The 17,088-nt window shown below is 44.5% G+C and overlaps 1 protein-coding gene across 2 annotated transcripts in view; it reads left to right on the forward strand.

The window, feature by feature from the left end:
- Nucleotides 1–17,088, forward strand: part of SYK (spleen associated tyrosine kinase) — a 57,003-nt gene that overhangs the window by 10,724 nt on the left and 29,191 nt on the right. For both annotated transcript variants that reach the window (XM_084305546.1, XM_084305547.1), the window contains exons 2-3: nt 13,237–13,697; nt 15,467–15,627. In XM_084305546.1, the coding sequence (XP_084161672.1) occupies nt 13,284–13,697; nt 15,467–15,627 (575 nt within the window). In that variant the 5' untranslated portion in view covers nt 13,237–13,283. The remainder of the gene's footprint in view (nt 1–13,236; nt 13,698–15,466; nt 15,628–17,088) is intronic.

The raw sequence follows: 17,088 nt of genomic DNA on the forward strand, positions 1-17,088 counted from the left end.
AACTAACGTTTCCTCCACTGAGGCAGGTAGGTCTCAGGAGTAGCACCAAGCACAGCCCACAGCCTGAGAGCTGGGTGGTCACACGAGCTGCCGGGTTGCTGGAGTTCCATCCCACAGAGCATGAGAGGAACAGAAGCAGAGGGCATGGCTGTCTGCTGGGTGGTCACCATGTCTGTGCCTCCTCCTTGCCACACACCTGACAGAATATTGTTTAATGTGTTTTATTGTTGGCTGGGGAAGCCTCCAAGGCCCCAGCCCAGGCCTGCTAGTGAGCAGAGCAGGTGACCAGATAGGGCCACCCACTGACAGAGTGACAGGATGTGCTGCCCTTCTAATGGCCACCCTATGGACTGCCATGCAAACTGCCGTGGGTGCTGGTGTACTCTAGGGGTGGGTTATATGTGACTGCCTGGCATTTGAAATGACTTTGCTTCAGCTGGCTGTGCCCAGCTTGTGCCAGGCCCTCTCTTGAGGCTGTTGCCTGCAGGCTGGTGCCTCTAGACACAGTGCACACAGAGCACAGAGGCCAAGAGGCAGGGCCCAGGCACCCCCTCACACACCTCCTGAGATGTCGCAAGCCCCACATACTTCTCAGTACACATCAGCTGCTGCTGTTGTGATTACTAGTGACCAAAGGCTTGTTCCCAGACAGACTTTATTTAAGCTACAATTCTGTTAAATGTACATCTCATTGTTTAAACAGCCTAGCAGGATCACTGTAGTTATCCTAAAAATACTGTGAGAAATCAGAATTATTTGAAAGTATGAAAATGCTTCTGAAACTGAACTGCTATAAAGTAAAATATGGAACTTGGCTCCCAAAACAGATGTCTGATAAAAGTGCTAATAAGAGACAAAAGCTGAAGAAATAGTATCAGCGAAATTTGCTTGAAGTCTAATAGATATGCGTTGTGTATCTGTCAGCATTGCCTGGGAGTGTGTGTGGAGCAACAGAAGGCCAACGGCATTCTGGCTGTTACCAGGAATAGTGTAGCCAGCAGGACCAGGAAGGTGATCATCCCCCCGTACTCTGCTCTGGTGAGGCCACACCTCAAGTACTGTGTTCCGTTTTGGGCTCCTCACTACAAGAAGGACATTGAAGCCCTGGAGCATGTCCAGAGAAGGGCTATGAAGCTAGTGAAGGGCCTAGAACACCAGTCCTATGAGGAGCAGCTGAGGGAACTGGGATTGTTTAGTCTGGAGAAGAGGAAATTCAGGGGAGACCTCGTTCTCTCTACACCTACCTGAAAGGAAGGTGTGGGGAGCTGGGGGTCAGCCTCTTCTCACAGGTAACTAGTGACAGGACTAGAGGGAATGGCCTCAAGTTATGCCAGGGAAGGCTCAGTTTGGAAGTTATGAGACATTTCTTCTCAGTAAGAGTAGTCAGGCATTGGAGTGGGTTTCCCAGGGAAGTGGTGGAGTCACCGTCCATGGGTGTGTTTAAGGAATGGTTGGATGTGGTGCTAAGGGACATGGTTTAGTGGGTGATATTGGTGCTAGGGGGGTGGTTGGACCAGGTGATCTCAGACGTCTTTTCCAATTTTAATGATTCTATGAAAGAAAGCATATTGTAGAGTCTGAAGTGCAAAAATAGTGCAGCATAATGCTTAGATGCTCAGACAGAAGCTACAGAAATCAGATAAATTAACTTGACTATAGGAAGAAAACTTCTCATGGAGACACTGGAGAAAACTCATGAATAAAAGTCATGAGTTCTCTCATAGAGATGGAGGTCCAAAGATGAGTGGTAGAAAAGCTGCTGTAGACTGTAAGCTGGTGAGAGATGCAGTACATGGATACTGAGACGGACTGCCCTAGGCTTCAATACACAGCCAGGATACTTCCCTGAGGAAGACTAACATACTGCAAGAAATGTGGTGGTGATCCTGTGGATGTCACCTTTTTCTTTATGCCAGCACTATACCCATCTCTTTCGTTATGATGAGTGGACGTTGTTCAGAGATGTCACTATCTACAAAAGCTGTAAAAATCATCAGTGTTACTAGCTGAATTAATAAGATCTTAGATTTTTTCAGTAGGTCAGAAAGGTCAACCTAGTGTCCTGATCAAACTCGAGTTTGTTGGAGTGACTTGAGAGAACAGTATTCTGCTTCATTTCCTTCCCTGTCTATTTTTAAACGTTCACTGTGTTCCTCCTGATTTCAGCATAATTTTCACATAAAAATTCCTCTCCTAAGGTCTAGATAGACATTAAATCTTTATGTTTATGCAGGAAGGTAAAGCAAACATGTAGAGCTAATCTGATGAATCAAATTAAGACAACCACTCAGCTGCTTAGACAGACTGGAAGGTGATTTTAAAGCTGAAGTTGAAGAAAAGAGATTATTATTATTATCCATTGTATTTGTCAAAATACTACACGGATTTAAATATCTGCTCCAAATGCATAAAGATGTAAATATCTGTGAGGTGATAACAATAAATTTATACTGCCCTTATACTGCTAATAAATTTAAATTTATACTTTATATACTTTTATATTTATTATTATAATAAATATAAATTTATACTGCTAATCATGACAGATTTTATATAATTATGGAATATACTATTAAGATTATAGAAAACTCTGAAAATACCACAATACTTAATGTACTGAGTGAAGTCACAATCAAATATATGTGTGCTTAATTCCTTTCAGCTTTTATGTGTGGTATGTAAGGTAAGAACATAGAAAAGGATCTTAGAATTAAAAATGTTAGTGTTGTTCAGAGATGAATACATCTTGATTTCAGGAGTCTTAGTTAAACAAGAATGTTACATAAAAATGTATATTCACATTTTTTTTTCTTTATTTTTTCCCTCTGTATAATCAGAAAACTGTTGAAGTTTCAAGTTAAGTTTTTAAATCTTAGAATATCCTGAGTTGAAAAAGATCCATGAGGATCATTGAGTCTAACTCCTCAGTCCCCAAAGGACCACCCAAACATCAGGCCATATTTCTCAGAGCGTTGTCCAAACACTTCTTGAACCCCGGCAGGCTCAGTGCCGTTCCCACTGCCCTGGGGAGCCTATCCCAGTGCCCAACCACCCTCTGGGTGCAGAACCTTTCCCTAACCCCCAGCCTGACCCTCGTATCACCCTGTGCTAGAACAAATCATTGCACTGTATTTTTATCATTCTGTCTAGTAAATATTTCTTAAGTCTTGACCATGAGGAAGACATTTGCTCTGAATTATACTTCCTTAGTTCCTTGACTGCCCACAGAATATTACTTTGAAAAACAAAAGAATGGAAAAATTAACTGTTCAGATAAAGAGCTTACTCAGAGCTCTGTTTCACCATTGCATGTCTTTTGATCTTTTGTCCTAATTCAGTCCTTTGCTCTTTTTATAGTTGGATGAGTACAGTAATCACTTGGCTGACCCTAGGTCTCCTTCCATATTCTTGTTTTATCTTTGTAGTGAGATTCATATTTCCTATTTATTATTTTTTATGTACAGTGGAGATCAATACCTCAGTAACACTGTGCTCACTGTGAAGAAAACCTTTCAGTAACACCATGATTTTAGCCTTATCCTTGTCTAAACATAGCAGGTCAAAGAGGAGTAAGCTATGGGTAGCTGCATGATCAGCACAGATTCTCTCAAACACTTTCAAGGTGTGTTTTCCTAAGTTTTGCTCCTCTGTTTTGTAAAAATGTTCTACCTCTCTCCATGGATAAAAAGGCTGAGATGCTAAACTCATGTATTATGTCTGGAGCACCCACTCTCTGCAACATTGATGAGGAAGTTACCCAAAGGGAAGTGCGTAACTGATTTTCTTATGTATTTGCATAATACTTCCCCCCACTTCTCCCCACACCCCACATATTAGATAACCACGATCTTTGTTTGCATTTTAGCTTCCTTAAAAGTCACATTTTTTGGCTGTGGGGAGAGACGCCTCTACACTCAAGTACGTGTCTCACGTACTTCCTTCAGCCTTTGGGGTCTGAATCTCCATCTCAGAGCCTCACATTTGTAACTGTGGTAACTCAATGAGCTCAGAATTATATGTCCTCTGAAGGAACTGAGAGGAGGGAAAAAAACTTCTACTATCTTACTAGAAGGACATTAAACTCCAAAAATGAAGGCAAAACATGAAGGTCCAGCCAAAGAAAAGAGCCATCTCGAACTCAGAAATTCCTCCAAATTTGAAGTTTTTAAACATTATCTAATGTTTTGTGTGTATGTTTGTCTCCTTGCACTTCACTGGGGCACTACATCAGTCCAAACATCTCCCAGTGTTGTCAAACACTGATTATTCTTCATATATTAGCAGTGGTAAAGAAACATTGTCTGAAATCCATAAACAATAATCTGCTTTTTAACCTGTAGATTTTTTTTCCTGTTCTAGAAACTACAAACTGGTAAAAAGGGAAAAATAATTTAAAATTAATCCATTAGAGGAGGGCATTAGTCATAGCATATGAACATTGTTTGCAAAAAAATATATATATAAAATAATAAATTCATAGAACAGAAACCTCCTGCTGGAAAATTTTAGACAGTAGAGCATTTGCCTGTACTCTAGGTCTTGTCATAGCCATGCAGTCTTCCTAAGTCTTCCTAAGAAGAACACTTCCTTGTGTTCTCTTGGGTACCATGCTTAATTTTTTCTCATTACAATGAATTGTGGATAAATTTAATTTAGGGCATAGAAAGCACAATTAAACATACATGCTGTTACTTCTCTTATATTTTGGCCTAGCTGAGAAGCACCTGTCTTTAAGTGAGGATGGGCTTCTAGCCTAGATGACTTTGCTTCAATATGTTTGTTGTCTTTTTGTGGGGAGGTCAGCCTGTAGGCATGGCAGTGAAAGCCAAGTGAAAGAAAAGTCTTGCACCTGGAACTTTTTTTTTTCTTTTTTTCTTTTTCTTTTTTTTTTTTCTTTTTTTCTGTCATTTATTGTGTTGGAAGAACCATCTACGAGGAAAAATGTAATTGGCTTACAGAGGTGTCTGTTGTGCCAAGAATGCATCATTGCCCACAGGCTTCCTCTCAGAATTGTAAACGTCTTGATTATTCATACGAAACAAGGCCACATTTGCAGAGCAAATTAGTATTTGAAGGAGATTTTTACATGCTGTTCAGTAGTACAAATTAAAAAGAAAAGAGAAGTGAAAAGACAAATCCATTTTGACAAATTCCATAGGAAAGCTCTGCAGGAGGATCTGGATAGGCTGCACCGATGGGCTGAGGTCAACTGCATGAAGTTCAACAAGGCCAAGTGCCGGGTCCTGCACCTGGGGCGCAATAACCCCAAGCGGAGCTACAGGCTGGGAGAGGAGTGGTTGGAGAGCTGCCAGGCAGAGAAGGACCTGGGAGTGATGGTGGATAGTCGTCTGAATATGAGCCAGCAGTGTGCTCAGGTGGCCAAGAAGGCCAACGGCATCCTGGCTTGTATCAGGAACAGTGTGACCAGCAGGGCTAGGGAGGTGAACGTCCCCCTGTACTCAGCTCTGGTGAGGCCGCACCTCGAGTACTGTGTTCAGTTTGGGGCCCCTCGCTACAAGAAGGACATCGAGGTACTTGAGCGGGTGCAGAGAAGGGCGACGAAGCTGGTGAGGGGCCTGGAGAACAAGTCCTGTGAGGAGCGGCTGAGGGAGCTGGGCTTGTTCAGCCTGGAGAAGAGGAGGCTCAGGGGTGACCTTATCGCTCTCTATAGGTACCTCAAGGGAGGCTGTAGCGAGGTGGGGGTTGGTCTGTTCTCCCACATGCCTGGTGACAGGACGAGGGGGAATGGGCTTAAGTTGAGCCAGGGGAGTTTTAGGTTAGATGTTAGGAAGAACTTCTTCACTGAAAGGGTTGTGAGGCATTGGAACAGGCTGCCCACGGAAGTGGTGGAGTCACCATCCCTGGAAGTCTTCAGAAGACGCTTAGATGTAGAGCTTAGGGATATGGTTTAGTGGGGACTGCTAGCGTTAGGTCAGAGGTTGGACTCGATGATCTTGAGGTCTCTTCCAACCTAGAAATTCTGTGATTCTGTGATTCTGTGATTTATTTATTTTTTTATTCCAAAATTCCAGACAGTGACTGCATCTAAAACCTCGGTTATAAAATCATATAGAATCATTTAGATTTGAAAAGGCATGTGAGATGATCTAGTACAACCTTAAGAGACAGAGCAGTACGGTGGAGAAGATAAATGGAGAAGAATGATTAATCCAACAGCAAAATGTCAATACCCTAATTCCCCACCTATGGCAGCTATCAGGGAAGAAGGACTCGGTGCTAGGAAAGGAAAAGGGAGAACCCTTCAGAGGACAGAATGGCTGAACGTGGAAGGGACCTCTCGAGGTCATCTTGGAAAATGTTCACACTCCAGCAGGCTCACCTAGAGCAGGCTGCACAGCACCATGTCCTGATGGCATCTGAATATCTCCAAGGATGGAGACTGTACCACCTCCCTGAGCAACCTGTTCCAGTCCTCAGTCACCTTCACAGTACAAAAGTGCCTCCTGATCACAGGCTCACAGAATCACACAGAGGCTGAGGTTGGAAGGGACCTCTGAAGATCATATAGTCCACACACTTGCTATACCAGGGCCTTCTAATGAAGGTTGCCCAGGACCCTGTCAGGGTGACCTTCTGAAGTCCTCTAAGGATAGAGACTCTGCCGCCTCTCTGGGCAACCTGTTCAAGTACTAGGTCCCTCAGGCTGGGGTGCACAGTGGGGACGGGGCTGTGAGCATGGCCTGTATTCCATTCCTGGCAGCTGCACGAGACGCAGTTCCTCAGGACCTGCAAGCAGGGTGCTGGCCAAAGGGCTGGGACAGCCATGGGCTCGTTCTGGGAAGTGGGAGCCTGGAAGAGGGCGAGGGAAGTGCCTTCTGCTTTGGCATTTGCATTAAATGCAATCATCGTGTGCTCCACAAAACACTCCCCCCTGGCTTTCCTCCACTGTGAGACCATGTTGGAAAGACTTCCTTAGAGGAGACAGTTCTTTGGTTTAGAAAAACACCCACACAGAAATGTATCTAGGCTTTTATTGGAAGTAAAAGATTTCAAAGATCCCAGCTCCTGGTGTTTCCAACCGGAGAAGATGAAGATTAGCGCCACAGGCCTCCCAGGCACTCCCCTGCATGCTGTAGGGTTGGCCCCAAGGAGCCCTGCATGCATGAGCCTGCCGGGGGGTGGCATTTACAGGCCCTGCAGCTGCGCCGCCCCTGGGTGCTCGGTTGGGCCCCACAGGTCCCCTCCTGCCAGCTGAGGGGCTGCGGCTGCTGGGCCATCTGCGCAAGTTGTAGCGCTGCTGCGGGGATCTGCTGCGCACTCTTTCTCTGGCACAGTTCCTCCTGTGGCGGGCAGACGAGCCGACTCCACACTCCTTGCGCTCGTCGTCTTCTCACAGCCTGCGCACCACCTACTAAACCAGCTGCCTGAAGAGTGGGCAGGTGTCCCTCTGCCCCAGCGCTGGATGCAGCCGTAGCAGAAGCGGTGGGAGCATGGGTCCATGTAGGCTGTGTCTGTGGTGTTGTCGAGGCAGATGGGGCATGGGCAGTCTGCCGCTGCCTCAGCTGGCCCCACCTGCTACAGCTGGCTGCTGCTGCCTGTCACAGCAGGGCTGCTCTCCTCCAGGAGTTCCTCAGCGCGCAACGCCACGTCCTGCCAAGAGAGACATGCCAAGTGGCCAAGAGTTCCTTGCGCTTCGAGTGTGAAAGCAGGGAGAGCCCAAGAACACTGTGGGAGAGAGGTGGCAAAGGCTTCCCAGGGGGCTCCTGTTGGGCTGAGAAGCAGCGATGGCAGCCTCTGGTGCAGCTTTGGTCAGAGGGCCTTCCCTGGGCAGGGGGAGCACATGTGGCTCATGGCGGAGTGTCCCCGCCGGGACCTTGGCAGGAGCTGGGGCAGGGCAGAGACATGTGGGGCAGGATGGGATTTGCGTCTGTTTCTGTTGAATGTGTGAAGACTAGTAGGAAGAGAGCAGAAAGGGAAGCCCTGATGTCCTCCACACTGGCCCACAGCTCAAGCCCAAGGTGGGCTCTGGCCTCCTGTCAGGAAGCGCTGGGGGAAGAGCTGGCATGCCCAAGGCTGTGGAGTCCCAGTGCTCCATCCCAGTCAAAGCTTGAGTTAGCCCAGGGTACCTGAAGGAGGCGGTCAGGAAAGGTACAGCAATTGACTGGAAGCCTTCAGGACTGCTCACAGCCCCAGCTCCCTCGTCATACCCACAGGCAAGGGACAGCCGCTCTGTGGGACCCTCAGCACCCCACAGCCAGGCAGCAGGGACAGCAGCACTGGCAGGGGCTGCCTTGGCTCAGCGTGTAGAGCTGCTGCTCCCCACAAGGCCAATAATTAGCGAGCATGCCAACAGTCCTGCTCGAGCTTGCACAACTTGTGTATGTGCCCGCACGAGCCCTGGACAAAGTGTGCAGGGACAGCGCCTGTGGCCTCTGCCAAATGCAGAGCTCGCACGCAGTTACACTCATGCGCCTGACATCACAGGGGGCTCTGCGGCTGCCCTGCAAAGCTGCTCAGAAAGGAAGGCAAACAACCCAAGGGGGGAAAGCCTACCTAGTGGGACATTGCCATCCTCGCGGCAACTTGCTCATCTTCAGGCCTGTCGGGTCCTGTGATGAGAGACCGGTGCCCCCAAGCACAAAGGCCCAGCAACGGGCAGAGGAGCAGTGCAGGCAAGGGAGCCCTGGTGACCTCCTCAGTCCCATTAGATGCCCCAGTTCACCTTGTGTGAGACCTGCCAGGGAAGAAGGACTCAGCGCTGGGAAAAGGCAGAGGGAAATCCCTTGACAGGATGGAATGGTTGAGGGTGGAAGGGGCCTCTGGAGGTCATCGTGGAAAATGTCCACACTCCAGCAGGCTCACCTACAGCAGGCTGCCAGGAAGTGTTTTAAATATCTCCAAGGATGGAGACTGTACCACCTCCCTGGGCAACCTGTTCCAGTCCTCAGTCACCTTCACAGTATAAGTGTTTCCTGATCATGGGCTCACAGAGTCACAGTGTGGCTGAGTTTGGAAGTGGTCTCTGGAATTCATGTATTCCATCCTTTCTGGTCAATCAGGGCTTCTGGAGTGCATTTCCCAGGATCACATCACATTTTTAATTATCTCCAGAGAAGGAGAGTCCTCTAGTCCTCATGGCAACATTTTCTACCATTTTGTCACTCTCAGAGTAAAGAACTTTTTTCTCATATTCAGATGGAACTTCCCGTGTTTCAGTTTGTGCTTGTTGTTCTTATCCTTTCACTTGTTACCACTGAAAAGAGTCTATCCCTATCTTTTGATACTCTCTCATCAGATACTTAAATGCATTGATATGATCCCCTCTCACTCTGCTCTTCTCCAAGCTAAACAGGCTCAACTCTCTGAGCCTCTCTTTGTATGACAGATGCTCCGTGTCTATCGTAGCCTTCTTTTGGACTCACTCTAGCAGCAACATGTTCATCTTGTACTTGGGAGTCCAGAACTGGACACAATACTCCGGGTGTGGCCTAACCAGGACTGAGTAAAGGGGGGAAAATTACTTCCCTCATCCTTCTGGCAACACTCGTCCTAATGCACCTCAGGATACCATTGGCCTTCTTGGCTGCAAGGGCACATTGCTTACTGGTGGTTAACGTGCTGCCACCAGGAATCCCAGCTCCTTCTCCACAGTCCTGCACTCCAGCAGGTCAGCCCCCAGCCTGTATTGATGCATTGGATTATCCCTCCCTGGGTGCAGGACTTCGTTGAACTTCATGAGGTTCCTCACTGCCCAACTGTACAGCCTGTCCAGATCTCTCACAGCCCCCTGGTATATCAGCCACTCCTTCCAGAGTTTTGTATCATCAGCAAACCACCTGAGTGTACACTCTGTCTTTTCATCCAGTTCACTGATGAGTAAGTTGAGCAAAACTTGACCTAGTACTGATCCATGAGAGACACCGCTAGCTACATGCCTCCATCTATACTCTGCACCTCTGAGCACAACCCTCTGAGCTCTGCCATCCAGCCAGTTCTCAGTCCACCTCACCTATCTATCCCACACTTTCAGAGCTTGCCTATGAGGTTGTTATGGGAGACAGTGTCAAAAGAATTTTCCCAAGTCTTCCTTTTGCTACTGATGTATTTGAAGAAGCCCTTCTTGTTGTCCTTGCATCCCTTGCCAGATTTAATTCCAAACGGACCTTAGCCTTCCTCATCACATCTCTGCATACTCTGACAACATTCCTATATTCCTCCCAAGTGGCCTCTCCCTTTTTCCACATTCTGTATACTTCCTTCTTCTGTTTGAGTTTTGCCAGGATCTCCTTTCTCACCCATGCAGGTCTCCTGCCCCTTTTGCTTGCCTTCTTACTCACAGGGATGTACCAACCTTGAGCTTGGAAGAAGTGATGCTTGAATATTGACCAGCTCTTTTGGACCCCCTTCCTTCTAGGGCCCTAACTAATGAGATTCTTTCAAGTAGGTCCTTCAAGAGGCTAAAGTTTTGTCTTCTGAAGTCCAGGGTTGCAATCCTTATTGCCCTGCTTCCTCCTCCACATAGGATCCTGAACACCACCATATCATTGTCGGTCACTGCAGCCAAGGCTGCTCCTACCCATCTAATCTGCAACCAGTCCTTCTTTCTTTGTTAGTACAAGGTCCAGCAGCACATTTCTTACTGTCTCCTCCACCACCTGTGTCAAAAAGTTATCACCAATGATCTGCAGGAATACTGTTTGTGCCTAGGTGTGTGGTCTTCCCTGCAGATGTCAGAGTGATTGAAGTCCCCCATAATAACCAGGAGCTGTGACCATGAGGCTACTTTCAGCTGTGTGTAGGAAGCCTCGTTGACTTTCTCTTCCTGATCAGGTGGCCTGAAGTAAACACCCACAACAGTGTCATCCATGTTAGCCTGTCCTTTAATTGTTACCTGTCGACTCACTTCTTCATCGAGCCCTAGGCAGAGCTTAATACACTCCACTCTCACATAAAGAGCAGCTTTATGCATGCATGCATGCAGCAGGGCTGCCAGGGAAGATGTTAGCCTAGAGCACGCTCTGCCTAAAGGTCCTTTGTTAAGATGTCCACTCCCTAGTTGCAGTTTTGCATCATGGACCCTCCTTTCTTAGGTGGTCTTCCCTAAAGTTCTCTTCACCCATACTCACATGATTCAGTTGCACACTTCAGCCAGCTACAAGCTGAGAGGTCTGTTAACCCTGTTTATGTACCTCTGAATTATTTCATGCTGGTTCCATGGGCTGCTGCCTGGCTTTCCTAAAATTCTGCCCTTCCTTTTAAGTGTGAAGGGCACACGGCTTCTGCTGCTAGATCCTGCACAGCAATAGAGACAGGAACTGAGTTTCCGATCCTTTTGTTGGCTTTCATTCAATGTAATGGAAAGTGGGAAAGAGTTGCTAAATAAAACAGATAATTGGTTTATAGGTTAACATCCTATCTGTATTTATTATTATTGTTGTTGTTGTTATTATTATTATTATTTAGCATGCATAGATTTTTCTTAATATACATACATTGAAAAAAATAATACAAGTTATACAGTTATCTTGTAAGTATAAAGAACAACATTTTTCCTTTCATATATTTGTAGTGTTAACTAGTTATCCTAAAATCTACACAATACACTACAGATAATAGAGGCTGTCACCTGTTATCTATACCTGAGACTATTTCAAAATTAAGTTGTCGAAACCAAACTTAAACCACAAGCAAATCATAATTCTGGCAATGAAGTTGTGAGATAGTTCCTAAGGAAAAGCTTCCTTTAATAAACACAAGTAATGCAAATATAAGCATGTCCTGCTAGTTGTATTCAGCATTTCATGTATTCTCTGAAAGTCATTATTCATCTGATGACTTTAAATATGCAGAGGCAATAATACTTAGTGGATTTTTTTCTCTTCAATAGTCATTCTTTCTAGACTGGAAGAAGATGTAGAACTGATCCTAAATGGAACTTTCAGTTTTATGCCCCATAAACCGTGGATGTTACAGTCTACAATCAGTCCCAATTAAAGTGTGATTAGGTCTGGAAAGCATTTGGAGGAGGAAGTATATGAAAACTTATAATGTTGCAGGAAACAATTCATGAATTGAGTGGTGAACTTGGCATGATGTAAGTAATTGTAGTTGTGCATCACTTCATCTGTTAAAACAAAGCTTGCAAATATTATTGCAAGAATGCAGTTATCATTAGTGTCTTAATATATTCACTTGCTATACATTTAAATGCTGTCAGCAGGTAGCTGTGGTGTTCTTCCTTGTTTCTATTAGATTGTCATTTAAACAGCACTAAGACAAATAATAAACAAAATCCATCTCTTCCATTCTGATGTATATGCTTCAGTGACTTGAAAGTGACAAAAGTAATTCCAGCATAATACCTAGCTGTCCAGGTAGTGAAAATGTCATGAGTTTTAATGAAAATAAGTTTCTCTGTTGACAATGTAGAAGACTGAAATAGCTCAGGGGAAAACACGACACAAGAAGAAAAGAAGAGTAGTATTCCTGAGTATTCCTAGTATTCCTGTGAATGCTTTTTTTCCTTTTTTTTTTTTTTTAAACATAAGAGATTTTTGCATTATTAAGTTCAGAATAAAAGAAGCTATTTATATTGTCTTCATCTTGTTCTTCAGAAATGCTGAACTTTGTTCTCTTCTGTGTGTTTTTTGGCAGTGTGCCTTCATATTGTTTCAAGATAATCTGTTTGAAATGAAAAATGTTTAGGAAGACAGTATTACATTAACTATTATTTTCACCATTAAAAAAGATAGAAAAAAAAGTGGTTTTCTGGTGAAGCTCTGTGAGAGAAAAATGTTAACTATTTTAATATAGGACTTTTGTCCATATTCAGCCCACTTACTGGCATAAGCTACTCTTACAAGCAAAATTATAGTCACACAAAACTGGAAAGAAAACCTACTTACTAAGTCTTTCTTACCTATTTATTTATTTACATTGAGAAAAATCTCAAGGCAGAATGAAAAAATGGATAGAGATATTTGGGCAAGTGAAAATGTCGAGACTCTATATGTCTGGGAAAAAGACCAGAGGACAGAGAAAGAATTGCAGGATACTCATGGAGTTTCAGTAAACTTCAACAGCAGTATATAACCAGGAGAAACCCACTATTGGCATTTAGAAAGACAACCTCTAACAAGATAAAAACAAAAATGTTACCTTCTTCCCAAAAGCTTTTCAAAAATGTATTAAAAACATACCACACGTGAACTGCCGTGTTATGGTTTTATCCTCTCTTTTTTCAACTGTTAATCATGTCTCCTTCTTTCTTTTCAGGTGTTAAACATTAAGTTGGCTTCTTAGAAAGCAAAAATAAATAAATCATGGCTTCCAGCATGACTAACCCAGCTAACCATTTGCCATACTTCTTTGGCAATATTACACGTGAGGAAGCTGAGGAGTATCTGATGCAAGGAGGAGTGAGTGATGGACTATATCTGCTTCGCCAAAGTCGGAATTACCTTGGAGGCTTTGCCTTATCCTTGGCCCATGGAAGGAAGGTTCATCATTATACAATTGAGAGGGAGCTGAGTGGCACATATGCTATTGCAGGAGGGAAGTCTCATGCAAGTCCTGCTGAACTAATTAACTATCATTCAGAGGAAGCGGATGGCCTAATCTGTCTACTGAGAAAACCTTTCAACCGACCACCAGGCATTGAACCCAAAACAGGGCCCTTTGAAGATTTAAAAGAGAACCTCATCAGAGAGTACGTCAAACAAACTTGGAATTTGCAGGTAAATTTGCAGGCTGTTTTTTCCATAAAATGGTCTTTGAATTAGGATAAAAAGAAAGTACAGGGTTTGGTTCCAGCAGTTGTTGTTGTAGCTAACATGAGTTCATGAGGGGAAAGTCCTACTTAACTAACTTGCACTAAGACATCTTGATAGATTAGAGAGCTGGGTAATCACCAACCATATGAAATTTAACAAGAACAAGTGCCAGATTCTGCATCTGGGACAGAGCAATCCTGGATGTCTGTACGGACGGGAGGATGACAACTGGAGATCAGACTGATGGAAAGGGATCTGTGGGTTCTGGCCAAGAACAATTTGAATGTGAATCAACTGTGACAGTCAAAAGGGCCAAGCGTATCCTGGGGTACATCAGGCACAGCATTGCTAGCCAGTCAAGGGAAGGGATTGTCCCGCCCTGCTCTGTGCTGGTGCAGCCTCACCTCAAGTACTATGTGCAGTTTGGGGCACCACAATACAAGAACATAAAACTATTAGAGAGTGTCTGGGGTGGGAGGCAACAAAGATTGTCATGGGTCTAGTGAGCAAGCCATCTGAGGAGCAGCTGAGGTGCCTTGGTTTGCTCAGCCCTGAGCGGACCAGGCTGAGGGGAGGCCTCCTGGCGGCCTGCGGCTCCCTCACAAGGGGAGCGGAGGGGCAGGCACTGAGCTCTGCTCTCTGGGGACAGTGACAGGACCCGAGGGGACGGCATGCAGCTGGGACAGGGGAGGGTCAGGATGGGGGTTAGGGAAAGGGTGGTCGGGCACTGGGACAGGCTCCCCAGGGCAGTGGTCACAGCACCGAGCTGATGAAGTTCAAGTATTTGGCCTGTACTCTCAGATATATGGTTTAATTTTCAGGAGGTCCTTTATGAAGCCGTAAGTTGGACTCAGTGATCCTTGTGGGTCCCTTCCAACTTGGATATTCTGCCGAACACACACAAACACAAGACATCAATCCCAAATATGCTATATAGTATTTTGTCACAACAGAATTTTAATTATCAGATTTTTATGAGCAGTGGGTATTTTTCCTGCAGTAGAGGTTACTGAGAAGATAGCCAGGCTATCTTGACATGCACAGAGAGAAAATGAGAGACAGTGTTCATAAATTGTAACAGGGAAAGTACAATTGAATATAAAAACAAACAAACAAACCCCTGAGCACAGGTAAATGTTGAAACATAAATGTTTTCAGTCTCCATCCATAGAGATTTTCAAGGCTTAGCTGGACAAAGTCTTGAACAATCTGGTCTGAATTTCAAGTTGTACCATCTTGTAGCAAGAAGTTGACCTAGATGACCTCCTGAGGTCCCTTTCAACTTAAGTGATTTTATGATTTTATGATATTGCAATAAGTACATGCTGAAACAGTGCAAAGTGTGTTTAGTTAATGTCAGCAAGCTGACATAAGGTGTGTAATATGCAGGTATGTTATGACATCTCAGAGTGACATCAAGTATATTTGCTATGCCAGACTAGCATAAAAATATGACACAAATTTTGGTTGAGATATTAATCTATTTATGGTTTACTCATTATTTTTCCTTCCACTTCTCAGAGATAAAAGAAAAAACCTAGCTTTGTGATGTTTAGATTACCCTATTTTATCTTTTGTTTTAATGTCTGTGTAGCAACTATTACTTTTCCTAATATACAACAAAATGTACAGGTTTCAGATGTCCCAAAAGCCATACAATACTGGGAATCTATATGTAAACTTTCTATCGCAGAAGACAATTTGATTGTCCCATTGTGTTTCTACCACTCTAGGGTCATGCTCTTGAACAAGCTATCATAAGTCAAAAACCTCAGCTGGAGAAATTGATTGCTACTACAGCCCATGAGAAGATGCCTTGGTTCCACGGGAGGATTTCTCGGGAAGAATCAGAGCACCGTATCCTCGTTGGGTCAAGAAACAATGGAAAATTTTTGTGAGTGCTTTTTCCTATATTATTGCTGTTTGCCCTTAGTGTTATTACATAGTTCACTTAAATGAATCTCAAGTGAGAGAGTGTCCTAAAAGATGGCTTATTCACAGAGAGATATCAATTCAGCATGATAAATATTACACAATGCAACTATTCCTATACTAAACAAGTGTGTCCAAGGTTCAGTTTTCACTTAACTGAAGATGGGAAACTATAGTGTATGTTTGGGTCCCTGTTTTTTAAGCAAGTATTCTAAATGGAACATCAAAGAAGTTCAGCGTCCAAAATAAATAAATGAGTAAAATAAAATAAAATAAAATAAAATAAAATAAAATAAATCAATTGATAAGCAGTGCTAAATGATTGTGGTGGGTTAACATCAGGCCACCCAGTCAGTCTCATAATCCCCCAGCTCAAATGGGCAGGGGGAGAAAATAAAGTGGAAAAGCTTGTTGGTCAAGATGAGGAGAGACAGCAGGGAGACTGTTTATCAGTCTTTGTCACAGGCAAAACAGACATTGCTTGGGTAAAATTAATTTAATTACCAATTAATATAATTTGGATTGTAAGTAACGAAGACAAAAACATCAAACAACATATTGCACTCAAACCACGTCCCCACATTTTCACAGGCTCAACTTTACTTCTTCCAGCCCAATTCTTTTCCCCAACAGACTGCAAAGGGTGATGGGGGTCAGGGGGTTGTGGACATCATCACAGAATCATCATAGAATTGCTTGGGCTGGAAGGGACCTCAAAGATTATCTAGTTCCAACCCCCTGCCATAGGCAGGGATGCCAGCCACTAGATCAAGTTGCTCAGGACCTCATCTAACCTGGTCTTGAACACCTCCAGGGATAGGGCATCCAGAGCCTCTCTGGGCAAACTGTTCCAGTGCTCACCACTCTCTGAGTGAAGAATTTTTTCTTAACCTCTAATCTGTATCTCCCCTCTTCTAATTTAAAATCATTCCCTCTTGTCCTGTCATTATCCAACTGAGCAAAGAATTACTCCCCATCTTTTTATAAGTCCCCTTCAGATACTGAAAGGTTGCAGTTAGGTGCCCCTGGAGCCTTCTCTTCTATAGGCTGAATATTCCCAGCTCTCTCATTTTTTCAAAGTAAGAGAGGTGCTGCAGCCCCTTGATCATCTTTGTGGCCTTCTTCTGGACCCACTCTAACAGCTCCACATCCATCATGTGCTCGGGGCTCCAGACCTGGAAGCAGTACTCCAAGTAGGGCCTCACAAGGACAGAGCAGAGGGTGACAATCACCTCCCTTGACCTGCTGGCTACTCCTCTTCTATTGCAGCCCAGGATGCAGTTGGCCTTCTGGGCTGCAGGCGTGCGCTGCCGACTCATGTCCAGCTTTTCATCCAGCAGAGCCCCCTAGTCCTTCTCTGCAGGGCTGCTCTCAATGAGTTCTTCTCCCAGTCTGTATTCATGCCTGAGATTGCCCTGGCCCA

The sequence above is a fragment of the Netta rufina genome, assembly GCF_964035555.1.
Source record: "Netta rufina genome assembly, chromosome: Z".
NCBI lineage: Eukaryota > Metazoa > Chordata > Aves > Anseriformes > Anatidae > Netta > Netta rufina.